The following is a 21,197-nucleotide window of genomic DNA, read 5'->3' as shown; positions in this document are numbered from 1 at the left end:
CTCGTAATTTATCATGAAAATTCTGTCTTCCTGAACTTAAACGGAACCCAAATCACACGAAATCACATCGGAAATCAGACTGAGGTTTTCAAGCACCAAATATAGTAACATGAATCTTCTTGAAACATTGCATGTATCACCGAGCGAGCGTAGGTGAGTGATAGGGGTAGGCTTCGCAATCGGAAGATCCTTGGTGAGGTTTTTCATGGTTCCCTCAGTCTCACCAGGTGAATGCTGGAGTGGTATCTTTAAATATGTACGCCCTGGCCGACTTGTTCCCAAATTTTCCTTCCCTAGTTATTGATAGAGTTTCAGTTTAAAATGGCCCTTCAATTGCTGTCCTTGAAACCTTGTTAATAAATAAATATTAAACAAAAAGATCTTAAATGAAAGAGGTTAGATTGTCCAAAACAACTATCTGCTTTCTGTGGATGTAACAAGAACTTGAAGCGCTGAAATGCATTAGCACAAAAAAAAAACAAAAAAAAAACGTACAAGTTTTAAATTTTATCCGAAGTTATTTAAATAACTCAGTGAAGCCACAAATATTCTGCATGCATTTTAGCGTTTTTCTTTTGGGTTCCTCATAATGTACCATGATACAACTGATACAGTCTTGTATGTAATGAATCTAGTGTTTCTTCGTTACAAGACGGTGTTACACTCTAAAAAGCAGAAGCTAATTTAAAAGATAATTTTCTTCGTTGCATTTAAACCTTGAATAAAGTAATTTGAACTATATCTCAAATTCTATCAGTGAGAATTTTAGTTATTCTCATTTTACTGCTCAATGTAGTCTAGTGCATCATAAGCATGAGATAATTTATTTCATTCACATGTTATTAAACCAATATGTAAAAGGAAAGAACCTTCATGCTATCGTCACAAAATAATAATAATAATAATAATAATAATAATAATAATAATAATAATAATAATAATAATAATAATAATAATATAGCTCAAGAATAAGTACCGTAGCTTTTCAATTGAAAAATAAACAAAGGGGGAAATATTAATTACTGTCTATAACGCTTGATTTTTGTAGTGCACCATAATACCCTACAAAATACCATACCATAAAATACCAAAATAAATACATTTCACAATCGTTATTACTAATTACCAGCAATGACGGTTTTGCGAAGGTTAGGGGGGTGGTCTTTCGGACTGAAGCCTGTTCCCCAAAGTTACGGAATGTCTAAAACAAACGAAATATCTATTAGTTATGCCTTTACTGATAAACTTTAAGCCTCCGTCAAATAAAAATTACGAATGTTTAGAAAAACTAAACATTAGTAAGAAAAACCATCCCAAAATACTTTTCTAAATCCACCACTGATTCCAAGTATAAAATGATCTTCAAGGTTGTATCCGGAAGATTATTGCTAAACATATAAACGAAACGAAATATTAGTTATGCCTGTACTCATAAACTTCAAGCACCTCCCAAATAAAATTAGGACTTTTTAGAAAACGAAACAATCAGAGAAACCCCTCCCGAAGTACTTTTATAATCCGCTACTGATTATTTGTATAAATTGGTATTCAAGGTTCTATCCGGAAAATTATTGCTAAATCATTGCACAACTACACTATAACAGAAATGTGGAAGTACGGTTTAACGGATATGTTGAAAAAACTAGCCTTCGGCTAGCTGGAGGCCCCCGAGTTTTTCCCCAGGCCCCGGTAATTAGTAGTAACGATTTAAAAACAATAAGAAAGGAAGTCGACCAACTCACAGTACACGCACTATTTCTACATTCACAGATGGAATGAAGAAAAACTTTGTCAGAATGGTCGAATGCTGGGTTGAATCCCGGACTTCCCGATAGAAGCACAAAAGCTAACGACGCAGTCATGATTGTTGTGTAGTTGTATTTAGCTTAAATTAAATATATTCGGTAGTCCTTTTTTTTGGGGGGGGGGGTTCCGTAATGATATGTTGAATCGCTCTTGTTAAAAATTCAGAAAACTTGAGGATTGGGTAAACCGTGATGGTATGTCAAGAATATACAGAACCCAAAGCTCTAGATGTGCAGCCTTTAAGTGTATCATATAAATCTAAGCATTTCTCTTATGTTTTATTTTAATTTTTTGTTTCAAAAAGAGGGTATGGAGTATTTCGAAGTAAAAATACTACATACACTTTTGCTTGTTATTTGTGTATTTTTCTTAAAGAGGTGCTTACTTTTAGGGTTAACTGGTTTACACCAACTTTCCCCCCCCCCCTCAAATAACTGGTTTAAACCAAAAAGAAAAAGAACGAAAAATGCGAATCGTGTGAACTTGATGGTGACGTTTCCACATATCAAACCATCTGCATTAATTTTATTTCCTTTTCACCTTTTAATCAAGGTGTCTCATGTTCAATTCTCGGTCGAACCACAACCTTTCTTTCATGCGTAAACCAAGTAGCGGTTCGGATGTCACTTTAAGCGAAAATCTTCTCTTTGATAACCTCGGTATTACGTAAGGTATTAAGCCTAAACATACGAAATGAAGCCAAGGTTGCTTAAATATATTGATAGAAATTGGCAAAATTTATCGATTGCGTAAGTAGTTTCCAACATTAGCTTGGATTAAACTTTCAATGATACTAAATTTGTAATTTGATACTTCAGTTTTAGCATACTGATTCTGATACGTTGACCTTTAAATTTTACATGAAAAGCGATAACAGGATTTTCCCGTTATTGTTTTACATTTAAACTAATGACGGGATTATCCCGTTATTGTTTTACATTTAAAGTAATGACGGGATTTTCCCAATGGCTAGGGCGGGAGTTTCTCAATTTAAGAAATTTACTTACCGGACTTCTTTAAGCTTATGGGACCTCTTCCAGCATAACCCCGTTGTTGCATAATAACCAAGGCGAAACAAACTTATTTCTGTGAATATGTAATATAAGTACATAAAGCAAAATATCTAAATCACAAAACCCTGGTTTAAACCCAAAGAAACCTGGTTTAAACTTTCCCCAAAAAACGTTTTTTTTTTGGCATTTTCAAAAACAGTCATGGTACTACCAACCCTGCTTACTTTTGTATATAGGAGGTTAAAAAATTCTTATTATATACATTGGTTAATCCTTTGGGATTCATAATGTAAATATGTTGAAGAAAAATTGTTTGAAATATCTTTTCAAAATTCATGGTTTATTTTCGAGGTTTTATATTATTATCGGCATCAACCACTAATTAAATGACTTTTTGTGTTATAGAGAAACGAAACAAAGTCTGCTTTATCAATTTAAAGCAGAATTTTGAAAAAAAAAACAAACAAAACAAAAAAATTTCCCAAGCAAAAAAGCGAAGCAGAGAAAACAGTTTTTTTTCCAAAACAGCCGGTTTTTTTCCGAGCCCTTGCATCTCTAGTGAAATATATCTTTTCTGACAATGCGGGACAATTTGGAATATTTTTCGGGAATATACCCTGAAAAAATTCCTGGAATATTAACAAAAATTTGAATATTCCGAGAGTTTATATACAAACACAAAGGAAATTTTCTATTATTATATTACGATTTCAAAATGATATTCGTTTTCTATATCACAGCATATTTATTGCTATTGTCTCCAGAAGATTCTTTAAAATGTATATTCTGAACATTATTATAGTACGTTATTACATCTAGAGAGTACGCGTAAATGCAAATTTATTACAATTTATGTTATGCGTGTAAATGTTGGAAAAACATTTGTTGCAGAAAGTTCGCATACTTTTACACCGTTAAACAGTTTAAATTTATATGTAAGTGAATTTTCTAAACTTGACCCTACTACTGAGATTATAAACTTTTACTTGTTACAAACAAATTACGTTGAGCAACTGCCAGAAAACGTACGTAGTGTGTCGAAAAATTTGTAAGAGCAACTCTAAACTTAACCCGTTACCTTAAATCATTGCCTGGATAATTTAACTATTTCTTTGCCTTGAATTTTTTTACTCATAACATTTAATTATGTCAGGAGTCTGGTATTCTGACTCAGATAACGAAGACGAAGGTCTAACGAAAAGTGAATGACGTTCTCCTGTTTCAGGACCATTAGGGAAAATATCACTTCCTATATTCATGTAGTTTCCGTGCACAGGTAAGGCCTACTCGTTCCCGCTCCTTTAATAGTAGCAGCAGATATTTCTCCAGAATCCTCACACGAGATAGCTTTCCTCATTTGCGATGGGCATTTTGAACATTTTGACACATGTGTCGGCATTTTATTAGCATTTGCGCATACATATTTACTGTATGTTCACAATATTTGCCAGTTATTGACTTATCTTTAGAATTTGGCACGCAACATTACCACAGAAACCCTTTCTTCCTACCCATTTTTCGAAATTTCATGCGTTAATTCACATGTAAGAGAAGTCCGAGCCAATGCCGTGCTTTAGAAAATCAGCGCCATGGGCGAGAGTATACGACGGCGCCCTCATACATATGAGTGAGGTCACTAAACCACCAGCGAAGCGCCACCATGGCTGGCTCTGAGCGTACGAAAATTTTCAAAAACAAAACCATGGTTTTTCTTAATTTTGTGCACTTTATTACTTTTCCTTCTTTTCTTTTCTATTTTTTCACCGGAATTTTGCGCCCGGGCTCTGGGTGGAGCCCGTACCGCTTGCTCCCCTCATGACACGGCACTGGTCCGAGTACCCATTCAGAAATTTGTCAGAGACAGCAGACAGACTGACGTCTATTACTGACAGTGGTTTGGGGTGTATTGATAGTACTTCAACTCTATCCCTACAGAATTTCTATATTACTTTACAAACTGGTTTTGTTTTCATCATTTGTAAGCTAGTACTTTGCTACTTTGTTGTACAAATGGAAATGAAACCTAAGAATCCTTTTATAATTAGTTATATAAAGTAGAATCTACGAGTTTCATTTTTTAAAATTTCCAAATTATTTGAAACCTAGACGTAAATGATAATAAATGAAAAAAAAGTAATTAGACAAGGTTCTTATAATTTATAAAATAAAGTAAAGAAATGGAAAAAGATTCCCTGCCGGGAATGTATATTGCATGGGGAATATTCCGGAATATTCGTATTACTTATTTCCCTTCTCACTGCGAATATTCCGACTGCCCATCACGAATACCTGGCTCGCCAGGGGTTTGAGTCTTTCTGCGACAATTTCAGACAACACTGAAACTTCCAGTTGTTTGTTTAGACAAGGATTTCTCAAACTGTTACATATCACGACCCCAGTTCTATTACTCCTCTTACTAGTGAGTCCCATAAGTAATTTCTGGTTTGCGATAAGCGATTACTATTATTATTATTTCTGTTTACGAAGGCTACTGACGTCAACCAGAGTTAACCTTGATTTTGAATTGTGTCGTTCTTGTATTTTTCTTGTATTTTCAAAATGCAGTTTTCCAATTTTATTTCTTTTTTATTCCAACTAAAGGTATTCTTTATTTTATTTAATATATTTGCTCTATTTTACAATAAGAATAGATATAAAAATGTGTTTTTCAAAAAACTAAAAAAATCAAAATAATCTTAAAGAAATGTTTTTCAGTACAAGATCCTAACTACATTACACGCCCTTCGCGACTTGCTTCCATAACTCCCGTTATCCGCAGACTGAGAAACCCTTATTTAGACAAATATGTCAAGAAGTGATTCTAAAATTTAACTATTCCTAAAGAGACAGCGCATTGATCATGGCTGTTTTGAGGCATAAATTTTCTACGTCTAGCTTCTGCTATCTTCGGGAAACAGTAAACCAAAGATGCCAGGTTCGAATCCGCAAGTCAACCTTCGGAATCTGGAAAAATTGTCCAGATGGTGTTTTCTTCTTTTAAGTGTAATAAGACATATCACAATATTATTAAGTGTAGACAAAAAGTAAATCTATTGAAATACTCAATGATACAGTATTTCGAAACTATGTATAAATATGAGCACAAAATTGTAATTTATATTTCTACACGTAAAAGGAAATTTCCAATGAAAGGAAAGACAGTGAACATGGCTCTCTTCCATAATAGAATAGAAAAGACAGTGGAAAAAATAACAGCATATGCAACGGATGTGAATGTCATTGTCTTCGAAATTCGGTTATATTTCTTCATTAAGGATGTCGGTAAAATTGTTCAAGTTAGCTCAGTGGCAAATCGCTAGACTTCAATTCGTAAGATGGAGGGGTGGATTTCCTATTGGGTTAAACGTTTTTGTATTTAATGCTATATTCATCAATACAGGAATATTTATATAAAATAATTACATTACTACAATATTTTTGGGAAAAAATTCTTCAAGTCAAAATAAGAAAAGAAGTTCATATGAACCTGTGCTCAAAAGTAGAAAGCTTGTTTCTCATTTATATGGTGGCGAGAATGTGGAAAAAGTGAACTTAGCTCCACTATTATGAGACCTACCGTAGTCTGGACAAGACACCACTGAGGATATCTGAACTGTCAAAATATCCATGTTTAAGAATGCTCCAGTACTTGCACACCAATTTCTAGAGAGGTAGGTTGAAGTACTCCCAAACAGTCTCCTTAAAAATGATTGTGCAAATACTGGAAGTTCTGAAAGATGGATATTTTGATAGTTCACATATTAGCTCGTCAGTGACGTCTTGACCCGACTACGATCGGTCCTATAGTAGTTAAACTATGGACATTTAAAGTTCCTTTCTAACGTTTTCGGCACTCTATAAACACGAAACTATGCACTTCCGACAGCAGGTCCATATGAACTTTTTTCTTATTTTCATGTGAGGAATCTATTCCCAAAACATTGTGAAAATCTTTGTAACACCCTGTATACATTCGTAAAATCATTTCAGGATATAAGTAATTATTGTTTTTTAATATAACATCTGAGACGGGGTGGGTGTTGACAGAATGTCGGTATAAGTTAGTATTAAATACAAATTATGAAAACCGTGTAATATCTGTAAATAAGTGTGTATAGTGTATTTGTCTATAAATGTATGTTTCCGGTATATGGAGGTTACGTCTCGAAATTCTCATTCCAGCATGGAATATATGTTCTTAATATATAATGAGAGGCGTAAAGAGAACTTGCGGGTATAAGTAGAGAATATCCAAATGATATCATGATTCCAGACAGAAAACTCACGATCCCCAAAACCATGTTCACAGGAAATTCGCGATCTCTACAACTCCCTTTAAAAGTTTAAATTGTTCTTTAGTAAGGAAGAAGGAACAACTTCCTTCCATATTTTCAGTAGAAAGTTCCGAAATGCATGTGTATATGGAAGTGGTGAGGCTTTGGACGCTATCTCGCTATATAAAAATGGAAGTAGGTGTGAGTGTGTTTTTTAAAGTATAACTCTGGAGCTTTTTTAACCAAACTTCCTAAACGTGTTATTTGCCGTCTGGAAAAGAGTACTGTAGGTGTAAAACCCCCTAACACAGCTGTGGGAAATGGGAGGAGAATAATATACAAAAATGATCTAGAACTATCGATAGCAGTGTCGAATACATAAATTTCGTGATAAATAGTGAATAAATAGTCGCTTAGATAAATAGTGAAACTGTCGATGCCGTCTAACTCCGATTTAAGTTACCTTTTGCAATTGGGGCTGCCGTAGTGGCGCAAAAATGTTGAATTTACCGATATTGGTGTGAGTCATTAGTTTTCAGCGTTGCTAGGTTAATTGGTGGCATTTTTGATACCATTTAAGTCTAAGCTCAGCTCCTAGTGGAGACAAGACATACTTAATCCTCCTACTGGGACTGAGAGAGGCAGACATAAAGATGATCATAAACGACTGATATTAGTGTCGAATTCATTATTTTCGGGGTCGCTCAGATAAAGAGTTACACTTTAGATGTCATTCAAGTTCAAGTTCAGCCCTCTGAAGGAGAGTGTGAAATTGTGGTGTGTAGAAATAATTGAAAATGATTTATATTAGTGTCTCATCTATAGCGTTTGGTGTTCTGAGTTGATTGGTAGCAGTTCGGATGACCTTCAAGTTGAAGTTTAGCCTTCAGTAGGAGAAGGTCCCGTAGCACACCAAGAGAGAATGGAAGGGGTAAATGATCGAGAACGACCGCTATTAGTATATAATTCATACTTTTCAAGTTCTCTAAGTTGATTGTTAACATTTGCTATACCATTTAAATTTACGTTTAATTCCCATTAGTACCCCTGGGGTAGTGGTTTGGGTTGACATGTAAGAATATTAAAAGTAACCGATATTAGATACGAATGCACAGTTCTTGATGTCGCTGATATTAATAATTACAATCCTGATAGTTTTAAAGTCAAGTTCAGCTCCCATCGGCATGTGGTTAAGATGGCGTAGAAAATAACATGTCTAAAATGACATATTGCGATTGTAATCTAGTAGCTTTATAAAATTAAGCAGTAGATTCGACACTAGTCATTTAATCCTAAGTCGAAGCATGAACGAGTATGTGAAATGGATTGCGAAGTTACAAAAGCAGCGCCGAAGGCGTTCTTCGCACAGCTATAAATATTTGGATGTATGTGTATGAATGTATATTCCAGCGTAACTCCAGAATATCTCTAACAAATTTAACCAAACTTGGTAGGCATATGAATATCAATCAGGAAAAATACTGTGGTAGGAACTGGGACTTGGGACTCTTTGCATGGTATTATTACTATATACGGTATAAATTACACTTAGATTGAGTCGTTCTAAGTCAACTTCCTGTAAGTGTGCGACATTATATGCGACTGTATAAGAAAAGCGTGCAGTGAGAATTATTTCGTACATGTCTGCAGGTTGTTAGTTTTATTGCTAGTTATTTTGACAAACATGAAAATTATGAAGAATAACACTCCAGAAAAAAATGTAAATTATTTTGTGAGTACGGCATGTTTCAAAAGATATTGAAGTCCATAAGAATACATGTGCTAAATTGAAATATCCTACGAATCTCACAATTACTGGAAATGGAATTGCCATACAACTGCAATGTTGACAGACAAATCCTCGGTATTATCTAACTAATTTTCAGGTCAGACAAAAAGAAACATGAATTGGAAATTGTATGCAGTTATGGTAGGGTTGTGCTAAATTGAAATATCCTACGAATCTCACAATTACTGGAAATGGAATTGCCATACAACTGCAATGTTGACAGACAAATCCTCGGTATTACCTAACTAATTTTCAGGTCAGACAAAAAGAAACATGAATTGGAAATTGTATACAGTTATGGTAGGGTTGTGCTAAATTGAAATATCCTACGAATCTCACAATTACTGGAAATGGAATTGCCATACAACTGCAATGTTGACAGACAAATCCTCGGTATTATCTAACTAATTTTCAGGTCAGACAAAAAGAAACATGAATTGGAAATTGTATACAGTTATGGTAGGGTTGTGCTAAATTGAAATATCCTACGAATCTCACAATTACTGGAAATGGAATTGCCATACAACTGCAATGTTGACAGACAAATCCTCGGTATTATCTAACTAATTTTCAGGTCAGACAAAAAGAAACATGAATTGAAAATTGTATGCAGTTATAGTAGGGTTGTACTTACTTATTGTCAAAGGAATGTGGAAATGTTGTGTTGGGACAATTGTTATGTTCTTTGAGAAACACCTTTGCTCAATTCTTGTCTTATTATATACGTTTTCGTTTAGTACGGGCGGATGAATTGTACTTACACTTTCTCGTGGAGAGGAGTATTCCTGCACTTGATCATCTCCCTGCGTAACAGGTTGGGTAAAATTTAGAACTAACAGGGAACACTGCAAAACTTAGAAAGAAAATCGATATTCGCTGGTGTCAAATTAGAGTACTTTTCCACAGATACTTGTCCAGCATAACTCGAGATAGCAGAAGTAGTCTATGGTTGAACATGGAGGAGACAAGCCAAGCGCAGATGTTGGTGAGAGTTGCATCGCCATCATGTCTTTCATCGACCAGGATAGGTAACGCAATAGCAAACTATTTTCAATATTTAAAAACGAAGGAATTGTAGGTTACAGTTCTATTTTAGTCAACTTAGTGCGAGTTAAAGTACGGTAGACATGTTCAACTGAATAAACTTCATCCAGTATATTATATATGTATTACCAAATTTTGGAAGGACATCTTTGCAGGGACTCTACTGGCGTTATATGGTAGCTCCAAGGGAGTAAGATGTAGTTTCACCGTTAGAATACTAGCCTTTGCTTAATTCACTTTTATATCATATGAACTTAAGAAATCGCTAAACTATGCAACACCATTTATATCACTAAACGTTTACTCACATAATTGTAAAGAGATCAGATTGGTTACAATTCACTTGCATTTCCCATATTCATTTCAATACTGAACACCTGATCAACATTAAAAGAGAAGGTGCTACTCAAGCACTTATGAATCACAAGCGATGCAAACCTCTAAGAGTCAAGACCGAAATCAAACTTCAGTGTATTTACTGTTTTGAGGGTTGACGTCTTCAATTCACACAAAGTATGCAACCAAAAGAAAAACTTCATTGTTTTTTTTTAAGAAAGGCATTTGGAAACAATAAATAAAATGATTTACTATATGTGGTAAATCAGAACAAATACCCAACACGTGGGGACGGGAAATATTTGACTTCTAAGACTGAGAAGTGAGTCAATCGCAGAGTGTATACAGCGCACGTCCTCAAGCTCTAGCAACGAAACACATTATGGAGATTCGAACGTCGTTCTTCGATTTTACCAGTTTCGTTGTTCCTACTATTTGCCACTGGTCTATCTAAGTAAATCTAATTTGTTCAAGGATTTTGTTTTATTATTATTGTTACTTCGCTAATTAAAAACTTCTTTCAATTTTCAAAAAAATTGGTTTACTATTGGACATTTTATTATCAACCATCCCTAGAATAGTATCGATAGTAATGCCACACTATTAGTGCAGCTAAGAAACAAATTTTGTTTTCTAGAAATGCTTATTAAAACTTTACATACTCGAACGCTTTGAAACTTCTTAAAGTGTGTAATATATGTGTCCATACTAATTTCACTTATTATTATTATTATTATTATTATTATTATTATTATTATTATTATTATTATTATTATTATTATTATTATTTGGTTATCGATATGTTAGATACTTTATTAATTTCAAATGTAATATTGTTTTCTTGAAACTCATTAGTTAAATCTGTTTTGCGAATGAATAAATTTTAAAATTTTACTTTTGAACTTTATTTTATTCTGGTATACAAATATTTTTTCTTTCTTTCAACCTCTTTCTGTATGTTTAAATGAACTGAGTTATTTGATTCAACATGTATTAGTAGTGGGTATTATCTGACCTTTGACTTTAGTGTTTAGTATAATTCAGGAATATGTAATAAGATAGTTTTGATGTGATAACTAGTAATGCATGACAATTCAACAGAATTAACTTAAGCTTGGAAGTTCATATATATTTACAGTCTTGTGATTGTTATAATAATAAACCGTCATAAATATCAACATATAACAGAGTTACCATCGAAAGCCTAATGAATAAAACATAAGGTGGTGCATTATCATGACGAGAGGAAATAATGAATATGGTAATTTAAGTAACAGTACCATTTTATTAGGAACGTACTATTGAAATATAATTACTACATTCATATCAATTCTCAGTTTACCAAGTATGGTCCCGAGATTTATTCAATTATCTGGCACAATTGAGTATGAATCGGCCCAGTTCCAGATTAGTGTTAACTTCGAATTTCTGGTATTACAAGCTAACAATAGCATGACCTTACCTTAGAAAAGGTAATTTCGTGTCATTCTTTTCATTGAAAACGACTCGTCCTTATTTCTCCATTCTGGACACGGTCATGTAACTAAAATAAAATAGATGTTAGTTTCGAAAGTCCATTACCTTTAAAACTTTAATACTTTTCATCACTAAAATCCGTTAGGCTTATTATAATTGGATTGGCGACCAACCAAACAAATTATAACCAGAATGTAGGAGGAGTGAATAGTGGCGTGTTTCAAACATTCAAACAAATTTATAAAGAATGTTTGGAGATATGAGAAGAAAATAGTCTTGAAATTCCAGAACAGGAAACAGATAGACTGTGGTGGTTCCACGTGGAAACGAAGTAGACATTCGCAATCGAAATATCTAAAATTCATTTTGGATGAATTTCTTCCTTCATTGAAGGTACGAATTTTCTAAATATAATAAGAAACATTTTTCTTCCTACAATTGATAAGGCAATCACTGCGACGGAAAAACGCTTTCGATCATGTAGCAAAATCATTATAGCAATCACCACTTTAAATACAAAAAGTGAAAACTTTCTAGATTATAACATTATGGAGCCAATGGCCCAGCACTATGGAAGTGATCTGAAAATTTTCAAATGTGAACTCAAAATCCTCTCGAGTTTTATGAAGACAAGAGAAAACCAAAGTTGATTTCTTCATGAATTTCATTGATCTTCATTGCGTCTACAAAAACTCTTTTCTAGAAACGCACAAGCTAGATATCATCTTTGTGACTATACATGATTTTAGTGCTAGATATGAAGGGCCATTCTCATGTTTGAAAATATTAAAAACATATACGCAATTCAATGACTGATGAGAGCTTGAAAAACTAAAAAAGATCACTTTATATTGAAGAAACGTGCTAAATCGTTAGATTTTGTAGAAGCTGTTGATAAGTTTGCTGTTGCCCACAAGAATAGAAAGATCCTCTTTTAAGTAGAGGCATGAACCTATAAGTTATTTTCTTTACTGTAAAACTGTATTTATCTGTTCCATTTAAATCAACCAGCCACACATATTTTAAACGCACTGATTAAATAACTGCTTAATTATATTAGAAATCAATTGTATCAATGTATCCTAGTTCTTTGTGGTGGTAATTTCTTACATTTTCACTGTAAAGGAGTGACAACTACAGCATTAACAACAAAAATGAAAACATTCACCTTGAAAACACACACACACACACACACACACACACACACACACACACACACACATGAATATTTTTTTTATTAGAAATGGTCCCCTCAAAATTTTCTTGGACCCTACATTGTCCCCCATGAAAAAGGTTCTAACTACGCTACTGTAACTCGAAGTTTGCCGAAAGCTCCTCTGTGGGTAAGCGGTTGGCGCACGCGCCTATGGCGTGGGAAACCCGGGTTCGATTCCCGACGGGAGCTCATATGGTTCGGATTCCATGTTAATCAGTAGGTCCACGTCTCATATAGCCTCGCTGCTGAACGGGGCGTTAAACTAGAAAAATCAAACTAATCAATGAAATCAAAGTTTGTCCGCTGAAGCGGTTATGGAACCAAGAAGAAATGTGTCATTTTGTTTGCTCTTTCGTTTTGCAATTAATCTTTTGTCCCTGTCTATCTCCGCCAAAACAGCTGTTCTTCCTCATGCACAAAGAAAATACCAGTGAAAAACGTATATTCTATCCAATCCTAAAATTATCGTATGATTTATAACTATTATTTTGTATCAACCGTATAAAAATATCGTACACTCTGGTAACTCTGTCTCCTACTTAACATCATTCCCTGTATAAACTTCAAGAAGAGTTGGGAATCACCAAAATGAAAACCAACCTTCTTTTCAAAAATAAGAACCTTTAGGATCAAACATAATTGACGTTATTCATTAAAAAAAAATGAATAACGTCAATTATGTTTGATCCTAAAGGTTCTTATTTTTGAAAAGAAGGTTATGAATATATAACCTTTTGTTAACTTAGTCACAGTGAGCCCCGCTATAAATAGTAAAAACTGTTAACATATTTTAAATCATATTAAAAATATTTGTGTCCTGTCGAAAAGAAAATATTCTCCTCGATATTTTCTGAAACAATGGTACATTGTTTTTCGCTAACTTCAAATACTTTAAACTTTTAAAGAAGTAATTTGTTCTGCCCTCTAGTGACTATATATTAACTACTACAAGAATAGTATTCACGCAACGATCTGTTTTTTTTTTTTCAGCCACGAGCACTAATTAATGTAGGGCTTAATAGCTTTACGAATTCTACGTTAGCGGGACTACATGAAAAGCATGACCATGTCTTACACGTAAGAAGCGAGGCAGACAATTAAAACAAGCAATGCTTGTAGATCCTAACTAAATGTACGCCAAAATCGTAAGGTAAATGGGAAAGTATTTGATTAAAGGTAAGGTAACTAGTTTCTGACAAACAAAAAGTAGTACCACAGAGAAAATAACAAGACACAACACTGTGGTAGTACAAAACTATAGTAGTATATGGTAGCCTACTGCATCGGTTTAGGGATGGTATCGAGACGAGACGAGACGAGACTTTGTACAGTCTTGGTCTTGTCTCGGTTGATAAGTAGCAGTCTCGGTCTCGATCTCGTCTCGAGTCAAAAATCGCCGTCTCGGTCTCGTCTCGGTCAACAGATGCTTGTGTCGATCTCGGTATCGGTCTCGAAGGCCAAGTCTCGGTCTCGTCTCGAAATAAATAATATGAAATTAAAATTGTGAAAGTATTATTATCGTACAGTCTGTCGTTTCCTGTTCTTACTTTTTGCCTTCATTCTTGACAGAATTATGGTATGATGTACTTCTTCGTAGCTAATTTGCTAGCGCTAATGCTTTCCATGCGTGTGTTCCGGGTTCAATCATTAGTGGGTATAACGTACCTGGGATAAAACCCTAATAGTGACCCATATTTCACTTTCAGCAATAGACTTTGTCTCATATAGCCTCAGAACTGCCTATACAATTAAACTCTATTAAATTAACTCCAGTACTATACAGCAGTTTATTTACTTCCTTTGAATCAGAATTGTTCAATACCTCCTAACGGATAACGCAACACATAGCAGCACGAATGTATTTATTCGTACTGAAATTGAACTTCTACAATTTCCCAGTTATTATCCAAAGCGCTCTGCTTTGATTGTCATTTTAAAAACAGAATATAACGTTCATTATCTTAACAAATAGAGTACATTATTACTACCATATATTTTGTTTCAAATTGATCAATTGCTTTATTACCGTTTCACATCTCAGTGTGTAACTGGCACTTTAAAACAGGCTCCCTTAACCTTATGGTGGGAGTTACGGCACTCATCTTTGCTATCTATGGTCTTGGGTTGGATCACCAAACAAGTTAGATTCAAAGTTTTATGTTTCGTATAGTTCGCGTCTCACTTTAAATACATTCTGGTTCTTATACAAGTTTATAAGGTCGTAATGCATTATATAAGCATATATCCAATGACGTAACATAGCAATTATTTTTCACGTTACTCCCCGGTTGTTCTTGACTTCGTCAAACCTTCTTGTAGAAGGACGTTTCAGATCTGTTCTTATCTCGTGGTATCCTGTGTAGAATTGTTTTTGTTCATCGATCATAATTTATTGCAATATGTCCAGCAATTTTCCAACCCATGTTAAAAATTATTCAATTAGTACCAGTCATTAGTTGCCAAATAATTCATTTCTACTGTATATATTTGGCCTACAAATAGTTCAAATCCGCTACTTTTGGAGCACAGACACGCTACTTTTTGATCTTCACACAAACTGATTGGCAACACTGACTCAATGATTTAAATCAACACAATGTGAGGACCTCCATTTGGTCTAGCGGCTAGCACACTTGACTTCGGTTTGCGTGGTCCCGAATTCGATTTCCGGTGGGGGTACAGTTGAATGACAGAAGTGGTTCGGTTTCCATTATAATCATTAGCTTCACATCTCCTTTAGACGCCCTAGCATAATCATGGGACGTTCAACTAAAACAAACCAAAGCAAAAATCAACACAATGTGTATTACTAACTGTAAATCCTTGAATAATCGCATATAGCTAATTAGGGATGCACGCGAGACGCGAGAAGTCTCGTCTCGTCTCGCGTCTCGTCTCGCATTTGCGAGACGAGACACGAGACGAGACTGAAAATTTTATGCGAGACGCGAGACGAGACTAAACCATGCGAGACGAGACGCGAGACGAGACTCAGTTAAGTCTCGCGCGAGAAGTCTCGCAAGACTTCTCGCAGTCTCGCAACATTTATGAATTACATGTAATTATATATTTAGTGATTTTACGTTTATTGAATTTTCTAAGTTAAGAGTTAATGCATCCAGGAACAAAAAAGTGATTCGGGCAATAGACATTTTATGAGATTTATTATTATTCAAGGTTGATTTTCAGAATTAAAGCCTTCTTTAGTTTCTAAACATCATTAAAAAAGAAAGGCTTTGTAAATTGGAAATTTATTACAACATCGATTTAGGACTTTATTTTGCGACACAGACACATACACGCGGGCGCGCACGAATACATGAACTTCTGTTTTTTGGTCTGAAAAGCGAATAAGACTTCCTATTGCTGCAAAATGTGATATTTATGTTGTTTCTGTCTTTTTCACATTACTACTAGCGATTTATGTTGGGGGATGGCGGGGAAATCCCCTCTCGTCAAAGTTTATCCTTGGTCAGGCTCGCAGAAATAACGTGATATTTTTACATGGAATAAGTATTTTCTTTCTATATATTTATCAAAAACATCCCCCTCTAGTTCGCAAGTTTAATTCAAACACTGGTTTGGTAGGATGGCCCTATAGGTTTGATGCGAGATGGTAGGAATGGCCCTATATCTGTCAGTAATTTTATTTTCTAGATCTGGCAACACTATATAAGTTGAAAGCGAAAGTTGATAAAATGCGATAATGCAACATTGCTACAAGCGCGAACGAACCAAAAGAATTGGGTCGTATTGTGTTGTGAGGAGTTCTTTTGTTGTCTACAAGCGCTTTTGGTGGTATAAAAACATCTTTATAATGGAAAATCACCCTTCAAGGAAACGACCAAAACGTGTAAATGTTGATAGTGGCGACGATATTTTAGAAGAGCCAAATATTGCTGGAGACCTCTAAGCTGGAAAACAATGTTGGATCCAGCAACAATTTATGCTGGTTTTGCTGTAAATTATGCTATTAACCCGTTGGGGATCCTATGGTACTATCTGTACCATACGGGGTGTTTCATGGTACATTGCGTTATAACTCTCCTATTTGAGCTTTTTCGTCCTTTTTTTTGTTTTTGTTTTTGTTTTTCAAGTCCAGAGGCATTGTAGAAGACCTTACGTATGGTTTCACACCTTCCTGCGTCGAGACATAGGAGGTGATGACGTAATAATTCTAAAATATATATTTTCTTTTAATATTGCGGGGCCGGTCTATGTTCATTATTTTTTGGCGGGCTTATTTTTACACGTAGAAGATTGAAATTTTGCACAAACATTCAGTCCACCGAGTAGTATTTACCAGATTTTTTTCAGATTTCTGCGTTAAAACAGGGGGGAATCCAGAGGGGCAAAATGTTGAAAAAAGGGATATTTTACCAAAAAATCCCTTTCTTCGCGATTTTCCCGCCTTAAATACATGATGGAGACAAGTGAATGGTACCGCCTGAAAGGTAGTTCTATTCTGAAGAGAATGATGTGGACACATGACCCTAGGGTGATTAGGGAAGTGTCAGGGAATTTTTATGAAAATATACTTCTGTATAGGGGAATTTTGGACATTTTCGGTATTATTTTTGCGGGCTTATTTTTGCACCTAGAAGATTGAAATTGTGTACAAACACTCAGTCCACCGAGGAGTATTTACGAGATTTTTTCGTACTTCTGTGTTAAAACATGGGGTACAAAGGGGCTAAACGTTGAAAAAGGGAAATTTTTACCAAAAAATCCCTTTCACGGGATTTTCTCGCCTTAGATACATGATGGAGACAAATGAATGGTACCGCCTGAAAGGCAGTTCTATTCTGAATGATCCTAGGGTAATTAGGGATGTCTCTGGAACATTGTCGGTATATATTTTCCTCTGTATACGGGAATATGGGACATTGTCGGTATATATTTTTTTGGCGGGCTTACTTTTGCACCTGGAAAATTGGAATTCTGCATAAACATTCAGCCCACCAAGTAGTATTTATCAGATTTTTTCAGATCTCTGCGTTAAAACAGGGGGGTCCAGAGGGGCTAAAAGTTGAAAAAAAGGATATTTAGACCCAAAAAATCCCTTTTTCGGGACTTTCCCGCCTTAGATACATGATGGGGACACGTGAGTCATACCGCCTGAAAGGCAGTTCTAAGCTGAAGAGAATGATGGGCGAAACATGACCCTATGGTAATTAGGGATGTCTCAGGAAATTTTTTACCTGAGATCATGGTGTTTTACGGTAATTTGGGGCATGGTGGGAATTCCTGATAAAATTTCTCCCGCCCTTACTATTCAAGATAGAAACTTGAAATTTGGCACACACATTTAGTATACGGAGTACTATTTATCAGATTTTTTTAGATGGCTACGTTCACACAGGGCCGCTCCAGAGGGGCCCAAATTGCGAGAAAAAAATTCCCTCTGTAATTTTCCTTTGACATCATTTTTCCCGCTCCTGGTATATGGTATGAGCATGCAAGTGGTATCATTTGAAAGCCAGCTTCATTATGAAGAGAATGAGGTTTGAACCATGATCCTAGGATAAATAGTGACGATGCAGTAGCTCCTTGACTGAAAGTCTAAAAAATAACCCAAAAAGCCGGGTACCGGAAAGGGTTAATTTGACGAAAATTAATGGTCCAGCAATCAAATTCCAGCACAACTTTTATTTTAATTTGGAGCGGAGGGGACACAAGTTCGGATACCATGTTGAACTCTAGGTTCCGTCTCCTTAGGATGTTATGAACATTCATCCCATGGAAAGCAATGGCAAACCACCAAGGATTCAGCTTGCCAAGAGACTTTTAGGTCAAATACCTGCCTTCGGACAGAATATCACATCATCATTCATTAACAGCCATAGAATAACACCTTGCAAAATTTTGACCAGAATATATGCGAGACTGCGAGACCATGCGAGAAAGTCTCGCGCGAGACGCGAGACGAGACTCAAGATTTTGTGCGAGACGCGAGACGAGACTTCACATTTGCGAGACGAGACGAGACGCGAGACGAGACCAACATTTGAGGCTGCGAGACGAGACGAGACTTTTCCATTTCTCGTCTCGTCTCGTCTCGCGTGCATCCCTATAGCTAATGGTATGGATCGAGTTTGAGGTGGTCGGTGGTCAAACTAAAACAAGTGAAATGTAATTTGGGTGTATTTAGAACTTTTAATTACGCATGGTTTTTGTACCCTAGGCTTAAGGCTTAGGGGAACAACTAGTGTTACTGAAAAATTATCAGTTACATTTAATTTCAGTTACAATTATGTATTGCTGGAACGAAAACTTTGACATTAACATTATAAATAGCCCAAAGACTATGAAAAACGTCGTCTTTTGAAACCATTCTTGCACCATAAAGCAAATTACGGGTTATTAAAATATTTTGCAGCTTAGTTACGTTGTTTGCACTATATTTTGAATAATATTTAGCAATTTATTTAAGTTGGCAACGCTGCTTAAAATAATGGAACTGCAACTTGTTTTAATCAAAACAACCAAAAACTATTGTTGTAATGTTAGAGAAGGAAACTAAAACGACAATCATTATAAAAACTTAACACAAATGCGTTATTTTAAGCAATAAAACAATCTCTATCCATGTGTTTGGTATCTCTGAAACGGTTTGAAATAACAATTCTTGTAAATGACATCATGATCACTTAAGTCTTTTGGAAGCATCTAGGCCTACGTGATGAGACGTGATATGTCAGCACGGTTTCGAAGTAAAGTCTTTAGAAAAAGTTAATTTTTTTCATTTTTTGTAACTTTGTTCCTTCATTCATTCGAAATACATTATACCATGATCATAGTATTTGACACTAAAATACAAATGATGTGCATTGCACTGTCTATGCTATTTGAGTTATTAGAGATTTCCGAAATGTTGATGTTAGTGATACTGTATTGTCCTTTGTTACACTGCATAATATATGTGGTATTGTGGTTTTATTTAATATCTAAATTAGAAATAGGTAATACCTTACATAGTGCAATTTGAGAAAATATAACTTTATTTTGCGTTGGTAACACTACTTGTTTATATATAGGCACGGATCCAAGGGAACGGCTATAGGGGCTATATCCCCCTTAATGTTCAGGTATACACTGAATAAAATGAGCTTCAATCCTGTTTTACACTGGATAAAGAGACAAAGTATGGTTTAGTCCCTCCCTTGATCATATCCTGGATCCGCGCCTGTATCTATCTATCTATCTATCTATCTATCTATCTATCTATCTATCTATCTATCTATATCTATATCTATATCTATATCTATCTATATATATATATATATATATATATATATATATATATATATATATATATGTACAGGGTGGCGCATTTTAATCTTTCCACGAAAATATATCTCCAAAACGCTTGAACATAAATAAACAGAACAAAAACTCAAATAGGAAATACTATGGGCAAATCGAATGGTGATGTCATGGTGTCCCCCAGGGTCGCTCATCATGGGTGTCCGGGGCCCAACTATAAACTTTTAATTGGAAACAGGCGAGTGACACCTCGTTCGATAGATCTTTAAAAACTGAAAAGGAATGTGGCAAAAGATTTTTTTATATACATCGGTCACCGTTTTCAAAATGGTAGCCAAGATAATTATGTTACCTGTATCAGTTAATTGTCCAGTAGCAGTAATATGAAAACGGTTGAACATAAATGAACCAAACAAAAGTTCAAATAGGAAAGCCATGGGGGCACATCGAATGGTGTTGTCGCGGTGTCCCCAAGGGCCGCCCTTCATGGGGGCCCAAGCCCAACTTTAAAATTTTAAATGGAAACGAGGGGCAAGTGATACCTCGTTCGATAGACCTTCAAACACTAAACAGAGTTGTGATAATGGACAGAACAAAAAGTGAAACAGGAAAATGACAAAGCACGTCAGATGATGTCTTGGTAACCCCCAGGGCCGCCTTTCACGAGGGCCCAGGGCCAAAACTTCAAAATTGTCAATGGAAAAGACGTAGGTCAAGTGATATCTCGTTCGATAGATCTTTCAAAACAAAAAAGTGTTGTGGTAAAAGATTTTTCATATCGGTTACCGTATTCAAAATGGTAGCCAAGACATGGTGCCTGTATTAGGTAAAACACGTCCAGTACCACTAATATGAAAACGGCTGGAGATAAATGAACAGGATAAAACTCGTATAGGAAATCGCAGAAGGTATTTATCATTCCAACGGAGAAAAAGATTATTAAAGTATAAGTGAGATAATGCTAAAGAGGAAATCTA

The 21,197-nt window shown here is 35.3% G+C and overlaps 1 protein-coding gene across 1 annotated transcript in view; it reads left to right on the top strand.

Annotated features, from left to right (window-relative positions):
- Positions 1 to 14,266, top strand: part of LOC145681230 (uncharacterized) — a 157,439-nt gene extending 143,173 nt beyond the window's left edge. The window contains exon 2 of the mRNA XM_081752781.1: positions 13,945 to 14,266. Within this exon, the coding sequence (XP_081608907.1) occupies positions 13,945 to 13,957 (13 nt within the window). The 3' untranslated portion in view covers positions 13,958 to 14,266. The remainder of the gene's footprint in view (positions 1 to 13,944) is intronic.
- The last annotated feature ends 6,931 nt before the right edge of the window (positions 14,267 to 21,197 follow it).

Source organism: Thermobia domestica, chromosome 3 (assembly GCF_964235325.1).
Source record: "Thermobia domestica chromosome 3, izTheDome1.hap1.1, whole genome shotgun sequence".
Lineage (NCBI taxonomy): Eukaryota > Metazoa > Arthropoda > Insecta > Zygentoma > Lepismatidae > Thermobia > Thermobia domestica.
Note: the sequence above shows the minus strand (reverse complement) of the source record. Positions and strands in the feature narration are given on the sequence as shown.